This window comes from Siphateles boraxobius, unplaced genomic scaffold, assembly GCF_051911475.1.
Source record: "Siphateles boraxobius isolate OS27281-9 unplaced genomic scaffold, OSU_SipBor_1 24, whole genome shotgun sequence".
Lineage (NCBI taxonomy): Eukaryota > Metazoa > Chordata > Actinopteri > Cypriniformes > Leuciscidae > Siphateles > Siphateles boraxobius.
In genome coordinates this window covers 2,601,858-2,619,364 of record NW_027508855.1, presented here as the reverse complement: position 1 = coordinate 2,619,364, position 17,507 = coordinate 2,601,858, and the positions used below count along the sequence as shown (strand labels likewise).

The following is a 17,507-nucleotide window of genomic DNA, read 5'->3' as shown; positions in this document are numbered from 1 at the left end:
AATACAAACCATTAAAATGTCCGCTGTAATGGCCCAGTTCAAAAAGAGCAGCGTCTCTCCAATGAAAATGCAGATCTGATGAGAAAAAGAGAGCGAGGGGTGAAAAATAGAAGGGAAAAGGTCAATTAAATTTCATTCTTTAAAATGAATTCTTTGGACTCTACCATGTATGTATGTATGAAAGAGAGAGATAGAGAGAGAGAGAGAGAGAGAGAGAGAGAGAGAGATAGAGATAGAGAGAGAGAGAGAGAGAGAGAGAGAGAGAGAGATAGAGAGAGAGAGAGAGAGAGAGAGAGAGAGAGAGAGATAGTGGCGCACACACACACACATACAAACACACACACACACACACACACACACACACACACACACACACACACACACACACACACACACACACACACACACACACACACACACACACACACACACACACACACACACACACACACACACACAGACTAAATTAACCTGGCTCATCTCACACACACACACGGTCAAAGACTCCGGCTCATCTACTAAATAAAAAAAAATACGAATAAATGTTGTGGAATATGAAAAGATGTCATTATACTGTGGTTATGTTATATGTATTTTTTGATTTGAGGGCAACAGGACCATGTTGTGCTCCAAACCGTAAAAAAGAGACAAGCGGTTAGCATTAAACTAGAGTGAAACTCAAAATGTCCGGCGGCTGAAACCGTGTCACATTTAACAAGTTATTACAACAGATTTGTGCAATCCCATGAGAACAAACTAACTGATTTAGGTATTCCCACATAAATTAACTGATATCCCACAGTGCCTAGTCTGGATTTTCAAGGTGCTTATGGCAGACTGAGACATAAGCATTGAATATCTCCACTAATCTTAGTGACGTGACAGAATGTAGATGGTCTCTCCACAACTCTGAGGCCAGAATACGACTGACGGCAGCTGCATTTTGTTTTTAGTTTGTGGGTCTAGAACCTTCCATTTAGATGTCAGTGTGAGAGAATATCTGAATAGAAGGTGAGGAAATGAAAGCATGAAAGTGTGCGTGTGTTTGGACATGTATGAAACACTGTGCCGAAGTGACTTAAGGCTCAGAGAGCGTGACGGACAGACAGGCTGAAACTGTAAAGCCCTGCAGGAATCTGGTTCCGGACTGAATTGTGATCAGCCAACATGCTGATGAGACAGCAGCTGTCCCCGCTGGAACAGACCCTGACAGAGCTCCAGCTTGCTGTCACATTCTCAGACTGCACATCTGTCACTCTCAAATTTTCTCACTCCAGATATTTTTCCTCCTTAAAGTTTTGGATTCCTTGTTTTTCGTATGCTACATTTGGATGTAATTACAGAAGCCTTATGGCAGGTGATTGAAGGGGTGCTCATGTCTTGGGTTGGGGACTGGCCGCCACTGTCAGGTTACCTGATTGACAAGATGGCATAAGGGCCTGTAGTCTAAATGAGGTGTCATTCATTTCTATAAATACCATAAATTTTAAATTTACTGTAAAATATGGACTGATTGTTGCTCTAAGTAAGACTGACAGAAATACACTTTTCCATGTTCACATTTTCAGTGATATTGCATTTGAATTTTAAATAACAAGTTTCTGTTTTCTAAGAGTTTAGAGAGATAACTAATATATTTTTAAATGACAATATACACTACTGTTCAAAAGTTTGGGATCAGTAAGTATCTTAAAACAATATATCTTATGCTCAACAAGTCTGTATTTATTTGATTAAAAAATACAATATATTTTAAATATAATTTATAAATATGATGACAAAGCTGATTTTTTCAGCATCATTACTCCAGTCTTCAGTGTCACGTGATCCTTCAGATATAATTTTTATATGATGATTTGCTGCTGAAGAAACATTTCTTATTATCATCAATGTTGAAAACAGTTGTGCTGCTTAATTTTGAAAAAAAAAAAAAAAACATTTATATATTTTTTGAGGATTCTTTGATTAATAGAAAGTACTATTATTTGAAATAGAAATCTTTTTAAACATTATAAATGCCTTTACTGTCACTTTTGATCAATTTAATACATCATAGCTTTTTTTTTTTAAACATACTGAACCAAAACTTTTGAACGGCAGTGTACATTTTTATTTGAATTTTAGTTATATTTTATTCTATAAATTGTTGTTCTTGTCTTGTGCCAATTATAGATCAAGATCCAACTCAAGATTGGTATGAGTCCATGAGACCCCAGGTCAGACCGTTTGCTTTTATAGTCCTTAAAGTCATCACAACTTTTAACAAAGGAACAAGAGGTTGAAAAACCAGGTCTGGTACAGTTAGTGAGTCTTTCATAGTTAAGATAAGGTGGCAAACGTTGAGCAGGCTTAGAGTTTCTCAAACATAACACCAGAGAGATAGCATCATCCCGGTGTATAGGTTATTTTGTCCATGGGAAAGACAAACAGTCTAAAATACTTTCTCATCAGACTTCTCATCATAAACACTTATGAGATTCCCAGTCTGGTTTGGCCATTCAGGGAGCATCCAGCATTTTGTTCTGACCTGAGTGTTTGTTAGGAGAACGAGTATGATCTGGTAGAATTGTTCTCTTAGTTTTCTTATGGAGCATAACTTTTTCTCCATTAGTGACTCACAAATGCCACAGTCTATTGTTTCTTATTTGTAACTGTGAAAACTGCTCCCTCTTCCTGCTTTACATGCCAATTAAATAAGTATGCAGTGCCTGTAGTTGCTCTTAATCTTTTAGGATTGGGTTTGGACCTAACAACCATGCCAAGCAACTATGGTTGTTAAACCCACTGAATGTAACAGACTTTATATCGTTTAAAGCCTTATATTGAACTCTAAATAGATGTGACCTTATTTGACTTTGACTGAAAGTACTCATTGTATTACAATGATAGTCAGAAGGGAGCTGTACTAGAGATATTCAGGCCACAGTGTTAAGAAGCAACTCACGAGACAATCTCAGTCTTTACACCACAATTCTATGGCGACCAATATAATATGAGCTATTTACGTTAAGTGTCATAATATTGCAACAATAGATCATCAAGTGTAATTCATCATATAGGTGGTGAATTCAGGTTGATTGAGATACTTTTTCCAAGTCATCTCAATTGCAAAACGTGTCCCAATCACCCTGAATGTGAATGTAATGAGTATTAATATTATTTTTAGTCTTAGTCTTAATATCTTAGAATAATTTTATTATTATTGATTGTTAGTGGAGAAGCCAAATAGAGTTTCTATTCTATTCTTGTCTGTTGTTTTTCCAAGTACACACACACACACACACACACACACACACACACACACACACACACACACACACACACACACACACACACACACACACACACACACACACACACACACACACACACACACACACACACACACACACACACTTTACTGGAAAACAAATCCAAAAGACTAATTTATAACTAATTAAAAGGTAAATTTTTACGGCGTAGACTTGTGAAGTAAGCTGAAACTGAACAAAGTTGAGTTACTTACATATGCTCCCACAATGCTTTTCTTGGCCACAACAAAGATGAGGCAGATGAAGATAGCAGAGCCCAACATGCTGACCGCACACACCAGCGGGTCGGCACGCTCCGTCTTCTGACGGCAGAGCCGTGTGGTCACAGCGCCGATCACCACTCCCAACAGCCCAGTCACGCAGGTGATGGCTCCAAATATCAAACTGGAGATGAGAGAGAAACATAGTAGGTGTCAAAACTGTAACGCTTGTGATTGACCGTTAGGTTTCAAGCGGAGAGTGTGTGTGTGTGTGTTCTGACCTGTCTTTACTGCTGCAGGGTTGATAGGTGCAGCTCACTGCTGTCTTCTGCACCACCTGAGCTCTGACTAGGTACTGCGGGATCCAGATCCCAAACGCCCCCGTGGCAAATGACACTGCGGCCGATGCCAGAGATGAAAATACATAACTACGGCTAGGGAACAGAAAGAAAAGGAATTAACATGCATAATTCTTGAGTTTTAGTTCGGAAATTGCATTTCCTGTTTTTCTGTTATTTTTGCTCTTTATGTCTTTCTGACATAATGTATTTGGTTGCTGTGATTTTGCCAAGTAAAACATGTTCCTGGATCAGCATCTATTGTTGATCCTGGAACAACATTGCTGACCAAAAACATAGTTCTAATCCTTTCCCAAACCCTAAACCTAACCCTACCCATAAGTTATCCCTTAAATCAGTAGAAAAATATAGGTGAATAAGAATAGTGTAGAAGCCCCTAACCCTTGTTGTAAACTTGACATTAACTAAAAAAACTATCCCTCGAATCTGATTGGTTGATTGAAATGTTGTTCCAGAATGATGTAAAATGTTCTACTTAGTGATATCATGTTAACCAATGCAATATGGGTAGTTGACATATAATATGGCCATTGCCTACATCCATTTGATGTCAGTTTAGCCACAACAAAGATGGTTGGTCTAGTGGTGTGAAAATTACATGTAATATATAATATAAAATAATATAAATATACATATATATATATATATATATATATATATATATATATATATATATATATATATGTGTGATATAGTATATATATATATATATATATATATATATAAAATATACAATTAGATAACGTAATTGATGATAATAGATATTGTGTAATATTTTATAAAATGGAAAATCTCAGTGTTTAAAAACTATTAAAAATGATAGAATGTAATTAAAATGTAGTTGAATTATAGTTGTCACACCACAGGATAAGCAGAGACTACTTGAACTACTTGACCCTTGAAATTCTATGCCAGCTACTCCAATAAACTGTCACCATGTTCAAGTGAAGGCAGGACTGTAAAAATAGACAATGAGGGTCCAAAATTCACTCAGTGGTTGATTAAGTGATTGCATCTGGTAAGTCCCAATCCAAAACATTAAGTTAATTTCATTCTTGAGTGATGGATAGGATGGATAGGAAAAAAGTGGCATACTTTTTGGCGAGAGCTTTCATGTCACAGAGCCAGGAAGTGCGTGTCTTTATCCGTCCAGTGAGTTGGTCAGCACTCCCTCTCTTCGGCTCAGGGATAAAGATGAGGATGAGGAACCCAGCAGTCAAACCTAACATTGGAGAAACCTTGAGACAGAAGAAAAAAAAGACAATATTGCAGAGTTTAACACTGCCTTGTTTTCCAGAACAATATCTAAACATGCTTAAAACAATAGATATGTAATTGAGAAACAAATTACTTGAGATTTTATGAAATTTTCAGTTAATAACTTACCTCAAATTATGTTTTTTTTTTCTACTCCATTTGTCATTTTTTTTAAAGAATAAATCTAACAAAATCAAGTCTTATTATCTTATATACGTTTTCTTACACAATTTGCAGATGTTTTTACTCTTAAATTAAATTAAGCAGCACTTTTGCTTTTTTCGTGCAGTGCTCTTAACTAGACTAAACATTGTTTGCTTGTATTACTGTCAGTCTGTGCTGTCTGTTAAACAAAATATTGTGGGCTGAACAATAAAAAACTGTCTCACATCCTGTTTGGTCTAGCAAGTTATTCGTAGAGTCGATAATGGTGGTGTTATGCATTTTATTTATGTGTGTAGTAATGGCAGGGTACTAGACTGCAGTGTGCAACGGACTCTATTAGGTGATGTTTCTTTACTCCATCCTCTCTTTTTCTTTCTCAGTTTTCTCCCTTGTGTGGGAGCAGCTGCGGTCCACCAGGCCATGAGCTATTATCTCTTTTATCATCCTTCCTGATGGCTACAGCACAACAGTGTGTATGTGTGTGTATGTGTGCATGTGTTTGTTGGTTCGCTCGCCCACATGGAAGCAGCGTAAGCACCTCCGTCGCTTGTGAAAGCCAAAGCAATTCTGTCTGTCAGACGCAATCCTCCTGGAGATCATTTATAGCACATTAAAGCAAAGCTCTGCTCATATTTGTGTGTCTTATGGGTATGTATGGGTCATCTGCACTGCAAAAAAGTTCCTGATCTGTATTTTTGTCTTATTTTCAGGGGGAAAAAATAAAAAAAATAAAAGACATTACATTAAAACAAGATTCATTTTTATAAGCAAAATTAAGATAATATTATCTTGAATCTGTCTTAAGAATTATATGCTACTGTAGAAAAGTTTGTAGTCTATATGATTTTTTCAGAGCTTCAAATATATGCTGTACTTTTCAACTTTCTGTTCATTGAAGAATCCTGAAAAATTATCATGGTTTCCACAAATATTTTAAGCAGCACAGCTGTTTTCAACATTATATGCAGTATAATTCAAGAGAAATTCTACAAAGTTTGAGAATATATTGGAGAATAATTATTAGACTTATTTGTTATTATCTATAAACATTTATACAAATTTGTGAATGTTTTATTTGTACTGTATAGTGTTTAGCATTATAAATAGCATGAGAGTGAAACAGATCACTACATCCCATTGACATGCTGCTGTTTCCTGCACTATACTGTTATTCTGTGGACTGAATGTGTCTGTGTGCACTGCGGTGCTTTTGATACAGAGCTGCAGTGTCTCGCTAAAGCCTGGATTTGGTCTTGTTATCCCTCTGTAACTATAAAACCCAGCAGCCGTAAAAAAAGGTCTTTGCAGTGGACCTATTTTCTAACAGTCACACTGTGGAGATCCCTCCCTGCCTCTCTGGTTTAGTTTCATATCAAAGCCTGCGTTGATCAGTCATCTTGAACTCTGACTCTGTCTCGCACTTTGTCAGACGCTGCTCCCCTTTCCTGCTAATCTCAAGCTAGTGCTGTAGCTTCTTTCGTGCTTGTTAAGGTTAGAGTTGGGACGAGTGCAATCAAAGAAAGAGAGATCAAGGTGCTATTTCTCCTGGCATTTCCCCTCTTCGACCTTCAGAAGATTGACATGGCTCTCAATAATTATGATATAATCCTCCACTCCAAAAAAACACACTCCCTCTTCGAGAACGGAAGGCGATTGAGTTCTTTAGGGGCCTGCAAAACAAGCGGAAAGTGTCACGGAGTGTTTTTTCCCCTCTCAGAGCAGGATATGGCCGATATGGAGTCCCTTTTCATCTGTCTGTTGTTTTTATACTCATTTAAAGTGCTAGTGATGATTAATTGTCCCCCAAACCATGAGCTTTGTCTCCTCAAGGAATGTTCTACTGCATCCAAGAGCTCAAACAATGGAGCTCTGCTACTGTTTGCAAAAGCATTCCGATAAATAGCTACCAAATAAACCCATTTATGTTCATGAGGGTCATATAACTGTCATGTTCAGAGGCGTTTTGTAAGAATAAGAGGGTTTAATGCTCCTCTTAAAGTCTCCTTTCAGGCATAAGAGCTCGACAACAGAACCTCGCTGGAGTTTTAAGAGGCAGCCATACAACAAGCTTAATTCAAGTTCACGATAAAACCCTCGGTCGATTCTTTATGACCCCGAGAAAGGAACAAGTAATGAAGCCCACCTGCTAACTTGAGCATCCACCTGTTAAAGTTTGAACTGAACGAGAGAAGCTTTTGGTTATAAAACTGCGCTGAGCTAATGAAGGAAGAAAGACAGGAATCTAAAGCACTTCAGAGGCCTCTCACTTTCTCAGAAAAGTTGCTTTTGCTCTCTCTCTTTCGCTGCCCAAAAAATGCAGACCACTACCCTTCCTCTCACTCAATCATTTCATAAATTAGTCATTTGAGCTACATTAAAAGTGCTCGATTTTGGGCTTTTGGTTAGCACAGCAATTCATCAAGGCTACTGAGGAATATTCTACAGCAAAAGGGTCTGTGTAAGTGAGCCCCCTCTTCTCCTGGGCCTATGCAGTACAAAGACCGCAGCGAGAACTGTGAAGACTGCATTACTCACGGATAGCGTGTATGAGCGGACCCGAGAGAGCCGGAGGTAATGCTATATTAATACACTTGAGCTAGCTGTGGTTGTCAGTGCCCATTGCACTGGCTTCAAGGGGGCAAGAATGTTATGTTGCTTTTTCAAGAGACGGGCTGAGGTATTTCGGGATTCACCTGCCTGCCATGGGTTTTAGGGATATTTCTGACCAGGCTGAGAGGAAATGGTGTATATTTGTGGAGGTTGGGCGTGCTTCCTCTAAAATATTGATACAACACAAGGAATCATTTCAACAGCTCTTACCCTCAGTGCCCAGTACCAATCCCCTCCAGCGTCTTTAGCTATGGATCCCAGGATGTATCCAAGACCGCTGCGGAGAGAGAGCAAAACATGTCATTTTACACAAGCAAACGTATCATATTCTAGGCATTAACTTCCGCTCTCCAGCTTGTTTGCTGGTCTAAGCTGATTTAAGCTAAACTAAGCCAGGGTTACTTCAGTTTTGACTTTTAATATATTTTGTATTGTAATAATTGTTAGTTATTTTTTATTTAGTTTTTCAATTTGAGTTTTAGTTTTTAAGTTTTAGTATATTAGGGCATCCAAAATGAATGTGCTAACTGGTGAAATTAAAATTATGTAGAAATGTATATTTCTCAGCCTAATCTTTTTCCCAGTTTAATAACACTGGACTAGCTGATCTAGCAGCAAGCCCAGACTGGTTTTCAATTAGTGTAGATGGTCAATGTCCAAAACCCCTCACAAACCAGCAAACCAGACCAGCCTGACCAGCTTAGGGTGGTTTAAGAAGTTTATTTATAAGCTATTTTGCCATGTGCCTGTCTCATTCACTTGTGCCTGTCTCATTCACTTGTGCCTGTCTCATTCACTTGGTCCCGCTCTCTTTCTTTGCAGTCTTTCTCTTCTCTCCCCGGCTGTTTTTCCCACCCAAAGCTGTGTCATGTACCTGAAACTTTCATGCGCTGGGTAGGCTGCCTGAACTCAGCATGCATACTAATGCCGCTGATAATGGCTTTACACTGAACATCACCTCTGGCTATGTAAGAAAGTCAACCACTTAGCATTACTCAGGGGCTTATGATGGCAGATCAGCTCCGAGGGACAGAGAAAGAGAGATGACTTCGGAGAGAGACCAGCTTCCCATACTGTGTCGCTTTGGGTTTTGGATGGATTTGGGGACTGTGGTGAAATACTAACATCAAAGGTTCAGATGGCCTAATTCTGAGAATCCCTGTCTGATACTGTAGGATATGGCATGTGTCTCATGAACCTTCCTTTAAGTTCTTCTAAGGCAAGACTGTCTGACATGAGTGATATAAGGAAAGGAGGAAGACGAGCAATCAAGGTGGGATCATTTCAACCCTGTCGGTATCTGAGGAATCTGTGAGTCATATCTCTTCAGACGCAGACCAAACTCTCTTAGCTCTACATCCTGTTTACAGTCTGATAAAGTTCATAATTACCCTGTTATGATCTTGGTATGGCTGAAGCACATACCAACTATTCTCTCTGTATACTATCTGTATGCTGATTATCTGGTTTGAGACTGTGCTGGCTGTCATCAGCCGTTGTATGAATTTTCTCCTCTTGGTCATATTGTGTTTAAAAAAAGTTGATTCGGTGTCTCACAGTTTTTCTTTCCATCAGTTCTCAACTTCAGGTCGAAAGTATTCCTCCATATTTTCAGCATCAGATTCATTATTATTCTCATTCTCAGTCACTCTCTCTCTGTCTTTCTCCTTCCCAAGTTTTTACACCTGTTACCAACCCTCACTGGTTTGTTAGAGTCAACAGGGAGTGAAAAGAAAAGTTTTTGCTATTTTAAGGTACTATTACACATATTTAAACACCAATTTTTAAGGTATTTATGGTATACTTACAATGTTGACAGTAGTGCACTAGTAAATGCATGTGGAAGCCACAGACAAAATATAAATTTAGTTTACTTCTCGTTTCTAAGTTTAGCATGAATAAACACATATTATAATTGATTTCACAACATTCTTTCAGAACATCAGAACAATTCACTTTTTTCCCCTTTTTTTGTACATTTTTCTAATTCAATACAAATTATTTTCATAATATTACTAAATTTTGATCAAATAAATGCAGCCTTGGTGACCACCAGGTACTTCTTTAAAAAAAACATTATTAAAAAAGATCTTGCCGACCCCAAACTTTTGAAAGGTATTGTACATTTACTTAAGCAATACTATATACCTATAGAGTGGTTTGAAAATGTAGTCTCCTGTATTTGGGGATTGTTCTTCTTTTGTACATCAGGCCCTGGCATAACTGCACCATTTTAATCCTTCTGTCTAAATTTGGAGCATCCCTCCCACAATCTAAAACCTCACGCACACTTCCTGTGTTCCAGACACTAGCGCCAGGCTGTCGCACAGCAGGTAAACTACATTGTTTACCTTTAACTGCCCCTGGCATATCCGACTGATGGACCAACCTGACCTGACCCATCAAACAATAGGACCTTATCATATGGCTCTCAACATGAGCCCACAGTGACCTCTGGATCTCATCCAATGTTAAGAACCCCTTAAATAAGCCTACGCATACCTGTGTATTCATGGAATATGGCCACTTGGTACCTTATTGATGCTCTTGATTGGATGAGAGTTTTTGGATATTAATTTCAAGCATTTGTAATGTGGTATTACCATTTTTATATGCCTGTATGTATTTGTAACACAAGTTGTCATTATTACTCTGTTTCTCTATGTTTATAAGCAACTACAAGATTTTTCCATGCCCATAAGAGGACTAAAATTTCCTGCCAAACCTTTCTCTCATGGCTGAAGTCGCTTCCTGGAAACAGTAACAACCTGACTGTAGATAAACAGGGCATTAGACAGGAAGTGAGGCGGCACACTGCAGCGCTCCAGTCTTTCACCTCTTATTGTTCATTCTGTCGATCGCTTTGTTAGGGCTGAACCCAGTTAGCCCGCAAATACCAGAACTCTCCTGGGTCTGCTATTTTTCCATCCCGTCCTTTCCTCTAACTGCACTCAATCTCTCATCGATACTATTACTAGCCCTCAGAACAGGTCTGATGGCGACAGCTGCTGTGTTCAGATATTTCTTTTCCTCAGTTCAATGGAGGTGTATAACACTCAGTTCCAAGATGCTGTATGTGAACATAATGCAGCTAAAATGCTATGCACAGATATGCATGCATTTATCATCTTTCCTCTGTTGTTTTCCCCCTTTTCTCTCCAGTCTTTTTCCACCTCAGTGAACAAAAGAAAATGCCACAGCCTGGGTTAAGTGACTGAAATATATGAGCTTAAATCTTTCACAGCAGCAAACAGATTTAGAATATCATTGTCTATTTGGCCCATCTGAGGCGGTGACTAGTGTTGGGCGATATACTCCATATCGTCAGCCTGTGAGATCGGGGATAGACGATATTATCGTGAGGGGGCGGGGCTTACTTATTTGATTATTAACTTGATTATTTACTCATTAATTTGCTTGTTTTATTACTTAATTTTATACAAGAATATTTTTCTATTTTGCTATTTGTTGCTGCATTAATGCCGCGTTCTCTTAGAGACGACGCTGGATATAACGGTATAGCGACTATCTTAATTTACTGGCTTAATATTTCTTTTGTGGACCTATATAATGACAGTGAAAAAATTAGAAGAATATTTCTTGTTAAACAAGTGTTTGAAGCTGCTTTTGATTTTCACGAATGGCAGAGTTGTGCTGTGTTCGTGAACTAAAGACTGGCCTATATAATTTTAGTGATATTATTATTATAAATATTTAATTGTATTGTTTTTATAGTGTTATCAGTGTCATTAAACATTTTGTTATTGTGCTATGGAAACAAAATACTGACGAACAACGATGCCGTTATCATCTTGGATCTGTATAAGATATGCGTACGTGCGTCTGTTAAAACAAGCACTCTTGACAATTTGTGAATGGATCACCTTGCAATTCAATTTTGATGTGGGATGTAGGCCTAGTTTTTTATTCTGTTTTAAAAATATTTTCTTAGAGGAGTCCTCATAAGCGTGTGTCGGTGTTGTCGCAAGTGTTAGGCTATGTGGTGATGTCATTATGAATTTAGGCAAGGCAAATTAATTGTAGTTCCTAATATTAATTTAATAACCATACTAGTTTTATAATACTACTACTACAAATTATAATTTCATACGCTCATGGTAAAACGATCCAATTATCGTATTGATATCGTCAAATGCATCTGCCATCGGCGAAATCTCAGGCAATCGTCGATACACGATACTATCGTCTATCGGCACAACCCTAGCGGTGACCACACAAAACACTGAGCTCAATTCTCCACAACTGACCTTTACTGAGTTGAAATGCTCTCTGAGATTATGTGGCTGTCAGAAGCTGTTCCCTTCAGCCTCAGTTCACCTAACCTGACTTCAAATGTCTAAATATACTACATTACGATTCTTATGATGGCAATAATATTATCTGGTTGTACAGTATTATCTCAGTGCTAAAGTTCTATTGTAAAACCATCTCAAATTAATTTTTGCAAATAAATTAAACAAAATGAATTTTTATTTCTAGGACTTTACCCATTTTATAGATGTAATTGTACCTGAAAATGGATTGAAAAGAAAATAGAGTGGTATTGCTCAAATTTGGCACTCACCTTCCTAGTGGGATGGCCAGGTAGAAGACAGAGAGCATCATGGTCCTTCTGTTGTTTGTGAACAGGTCTCCAATGATGGTTGGAGAGATGGATGAGTAGCTTGATTCACCAATTCCCACCAAACATCTGGACAGCACTAACAACCAATAATACTGCAAAAGAAAAGGTCATATGATCAGAAAATTTGAAGGAATTTTATATATACACTATTCAGTTGGCGCATATCTAAAAACTAATATGGCTCTCATTTTCATTCCTTGACACTTAAATACTATAGATCATGATTTGCAGGGTCATTGTGAAGCTCTTTTTTTCTTTTAGCTATTTAAGTCACCTTTTAGATGTTAACTATCGGGAAGAAACAAATGGCATATCCTGCATCTAAGGATTGACAGATCATTGAGACCTGAAACGTTTTAATAAATCTGTTGACATTGAGACTGTGTTCAGGTTTGTGTGGCTCTTTAGACGTTCAACATTCATTATCAAAAAGGAGCAAGTGTCCTACATTTCTGAAACAGTGGGAACATGTGGCTGTTGTCCTCTGACCTCTATCGGCTAGGAAGGAAACCAGACTAAGAAACCACCCTTCCCTGAAATGGCCTAGACTCATTGTATATATAGTCGTTTATGTGAAGACATTAACTGTGGGTGTGTAATAAACAGCTATACTGCTGTGGAGAATTTGGGTCACCCTGGCAGTCGACCAACTGAGGAAGCTAGTTATAGATTTCTCTGTTGCTTGTGCTCACAGTCAATTCCTATTTACGGTTTGACCTCTTTTTCTGTGTGAGTCTCACTCTCCTTAATAATATTTATTTTTTATTATGTCACCGGTGGTCTCAGTCTGGCAGCAGTGGGGAGTCTAGCCACACCCAACACTGATGGAGTGAAAGAAAATGAAAGCAGCAAACATGGACACTCTCTAGAGACAGCATGTCATCCCATTATGATATGATGTGCATATACAGCACACACACACACATATACAGATCTGTCATCGCAGACTTCCATCTCCTGGTGCGGGGGGGGGGGGGGGGGGGGCTAATTTATATATTCATACTAATATTAAATAATATTTTTAATATAATGAAACATTTAATTTGTAACTCCAGTATTCAGTGTCGCATGATCCTTCAGAAATCATTCTAATATGCTGATTTACTGATGTATAAATATGTATATATATATATACACTCACCTACAGGATTATTAGGAACACCATACTAATACTGTGTTTGACCCCCTTTTGCCTTCAGAACTGCCTTAATTCTACGTGGCATTGATTCAACAAGGTGCTGAAAGCTTTCTTTAGAAATGTTGACCCATATTGATAGGAGAGCATCTTGCAGTTGATGGAGATTTGTGGGATGCACATACAGGGCACGAAGCTCCCGTTCCACCACATCCCAAAGATGCTCTATTGGGTTGAGATCTGGTGACTGTGGGGGCCATTTTAGTACAGTGAACTCATTGTCATGTTCAAGAAACCAATTTGAAATGATTCAAGCTTTGTGACATGGTGCATTATCCTGCTGGAAGTAGCCATCAGAGGATGGGTACATGGTGGCCATAAAGGGATGGACATAGTCAGAAACAATGCTCAGGTAGGCCGTGGCATTTAAACGATGCCCAATTGGCACTAAGGGACATAAAGTGTGCCAAGAAAACATCCCCCACACCATTACACCAGCACCACCAGCCTGCACAGTGGTTACAAGGCATGATGGATCCATGTTCTCATTCTTTTTACGCCAATTTCTGACTCTACCATCTGAATGTCTCAACAGAAATCGCCTGGCACCAACAACCATGCCACGCTCAAAATTGCTTAAATCACCTTTCTTTCCCATTCTGACATTCAGTTTGGAGTTCAGGAGATTGTCTTGACCAGGACCACACCCCTAAATGCATTGAAGCAACTGCCATGTGATTGGTTGATTAGATAATTGCACTAATGAGAAATTGAAGAGGTGTTCCTAATAATCCTTTAGGTGAGTGTATATATATATATATATATATATATATATATTATTGAATGTTAGTATAAATATATAAATTGGAATGTGTATTTTATACATTTTTATATATATATATGAAGTTAATATAAATTGCATTAGAACAAAAACATGTTTTAACAAAAAATCATTGCTCTCCATTAGCGATTTATCTTTAGCTTGTTTTTATTCTCATTGGTAATTCACTTCGGATAAACATGTCTGACAATTCAAGACTGTAAGTATAATTCATCCCTTGCTCTCAAAACAGAGGCAGAAAACCTCATGTCCTTCAGTCATCCGATGGTCACTTTTCATAACTGGGAATCCCTCACTCCCTTTCCTGCTTTTCATCCTTTATTCTTTTCCACCTGACAGTCTTTGGTGTGACAGCAGCCCCACGACATACATCCAAAAGAAAAACAACTTTACTTGTTGTTGAATGTTACACAATTCTCAGCGGGGGAATTTCTTTAGTGTACGTGACAGGAATCAGCAATGAGAGACTGCAGCAAGCTGGGTTATCCTCTAGCACTGAGAGGATTTCTCTATCCCTCCCTCCCCTTTCTCACTCAGCTCCTTTCCTGCTTTTCATGACTCTGCTCTAAAATGACAAAAGCTGTGTGCTAGTTGTTTATTGACAGAAGTGCTGTGAGGGAAAAAGAGAATAGAGGGATGGTGGAGAGGGAGAGTGGACGACTGGTTGTTTATTTGTTACACAACCTTTCCTCCTTTCACCACACACTCTCACACACATACACACACACATGAAAAATGAATGCTTTGCTGTCATTTGCTGAACATAGATACGTCTGGAGAGTGGTTATTTAAAGTGACGCACACACTTATGTCATCCAGTGTGAGAAGATTTATAGTAAGGTGGAGGGAGGGACTTAAAGTGTGTGTGTGTGTGCGTGCGTGCGTAAAGTTCGGTACAGCAGGGGAGAGAAAACTATACATAAAATTGCTTTTTTGTCTTTTTTATTAAACAGTGGTCTACTGAACAAATTGTGTCTCTTCCTTAAATTCATTTATAATTAAAAATGTCTTAAGGATAAAAAAAACTATCTCTGCTAATGCTGTAAACTATATAGGGAGCCCAACCTTACACATTACTATAATATTATAGGTTAATGTTTATTCTGTAACTAGCATTAAAGAGGAAGAGATGATTGTGTTCTCTCACGTTGTGGCCCGTTACACCCCTAATATGTGTGTGTGTAAATTAAGATACATTTATACCTAGAATCTGATATTTTTAAGTATTATAAGTATTACAAATGTTGTTAAAACAAATAACTGTTGAAAGTACAGAGGCAAAAACACATTCATATTTCCATATGTCTGGAAAATATTATTAATAATTCAAAATACTTTTAAATTAAAATATAAAATGAGTAAATCTATAATAATGAACATAATTTGAATAGAAGACGGTCTGTCTCCTTTAATGACTTAATTTAGATATTCACAGTCTGGTTCAACTTGATTGCTTGCCAAAGTTTAGTGAATTTGATCCTGAGACCTTTTTGAACCTTGACGGTTTTTCTTTTTGTGTTGACAGACTGGATGCAAATGTAATTGTACATGTTTAGGTATTACTTTCTTTTTAAGGATTTGATTTTTTTCACACTCATACTTCCGTTTTTTATTTTGAGCTTGTTGTGGTTGAGTGGTTAAAACCCCAAGATTGAAAAGCAAAGTTGATGCATCTGCCTTGTTATTTTTGTTCCAGTCCACAACCAATTCATGAGTTTGCTGTACTGTAGGACTGTACACGTCTGACTCCCCTCAATCCCTGACAACCATATACATAAACATGAGCATTCAAATACATTCTGTATGAATATGTGCATATCTAACTAAAAACCACCACCGCTGACACCCCCTGATGTTTTGTTTTCTTGTAATCAGACAAAAGCGACACAATAATATTAAATATGTTCATGGGAATTTGAATGGGAATCAGACATCTTAAAGTCTCTCTTTTAATTGCCACTTAAATTCCCTAATTCTGTTTTTTTACATCACGATTTTTATGTGCAACAAAAAACGGTCTTTCAGTCTTGTTGCAGCAACACAGTGCAGTGAATTGACTGTCTCTTCCCAAAGCCCTGAGAAATCTTGTTAAATGAAGCTGAACATCGAGTTACGAGGGATTTGGATGCGGAACAGATCAGCAAGAGTTCTTGAGGTCAGTTTAAGCCATAGACATATTTAGTAGATATTTTCTTCCAAGTATCAGTGCTGGGCATCTTTAAGCCAAACTAATACACAAGAACATATTTACATTCTGATAAGATGATTATGATATAGTATTTTTTCTAATTTCAGTCTATTCTTATAAAACACACCACTCGTTATGAATAATGTAATGCAGACCTTGCGGCAATGTTGCGGTAACATTAGCGTGATGATGAGCCTGTGTGTAAATACGAGATGATCTGCTCACTTCTCTTGGTGGAGAGCGTTATATAACAACCCACCGCTGTGGGTTGGATGATTGACTGATAAAGGGATATCTGCAGTCCTCACGCTCATGTATGCATATGTGCATGTGTGTGCGGTCTTGGAGGATCATGTGACATTGATGCAAAATGGCTCGTCCTGACAGTATCAACTAAGCATTGCAGATCGAGGGGATTAACGCATTTATACCCCCTGTGGCATACACATACACACACACACATCTTCTATATGTACACGCAGTCCTCACACTGTCTGACTGTCTACAGGGAACCAAACCGCACACGAACCATCACTAAGTCACTAGATATCTCTAAAATCAGTTATTGTAGCCACAGGGAACATTCCTCCGTTGTTATTTCACAGTCTTCCTCTTATTAACATGGCCTTTTAACTAGCTTCCACTATTTGTCTATGTTGCAATAACCTCCCTGGAGACTGGCCACACACACACAAACATAATTTGATTGCGTTGGTCTATGCGAGATAATAGACAATAAGCATCAATTAAATTGTCAGGGTTTTTTGACTGCTGTTCTCGGCTTTACTGTTGTCTC

The 17,507-nt window shown here is 38.1% G+C and overlaps 1 protein-coding gene across 3 annotated transcripts in view; it reads right to left on the bottom strand.

Moving 5' to 3' along the window:
- Positions 1-17,507, bottom strand: part of spns2 (SPNS lysolipid transporter 2, sphingosine-1-phosphate) — a 78,227-nt gene that overhangs the window by 11,182 nt on the left and 49,538 nt on the right. For all 3 annotated transcript variants that reach the window (XM_077240827.1, XM_077240828.1, XM_077240826.1), the window contains exons 4-9: positions 12,488-12,639; positions 8,113-8,179; positions 4,966-5,108; positions 3,793-3,945; positions 3,506-3,695; positions 10-75 (exon numbers count right to left, since the gene is read on the bottom strand). In XM_077240827.1, the coding sequence (XP_077096942.1) occupies positions 10-75; positions 3,506-3,695; positions 3,793-3,945; positions 4,966-5,108; positions 8,113-8,179; positions 12,488-12,639 (771 nt within the window). The remainder of the gene's footprint in view (positions 1-9; positions 76-3,505; positions 3,696-3,792; positions 3,946-4,965; positions 5,109-8,112; positions 8,180-12,487; positions 12,640-17,507) is intronic.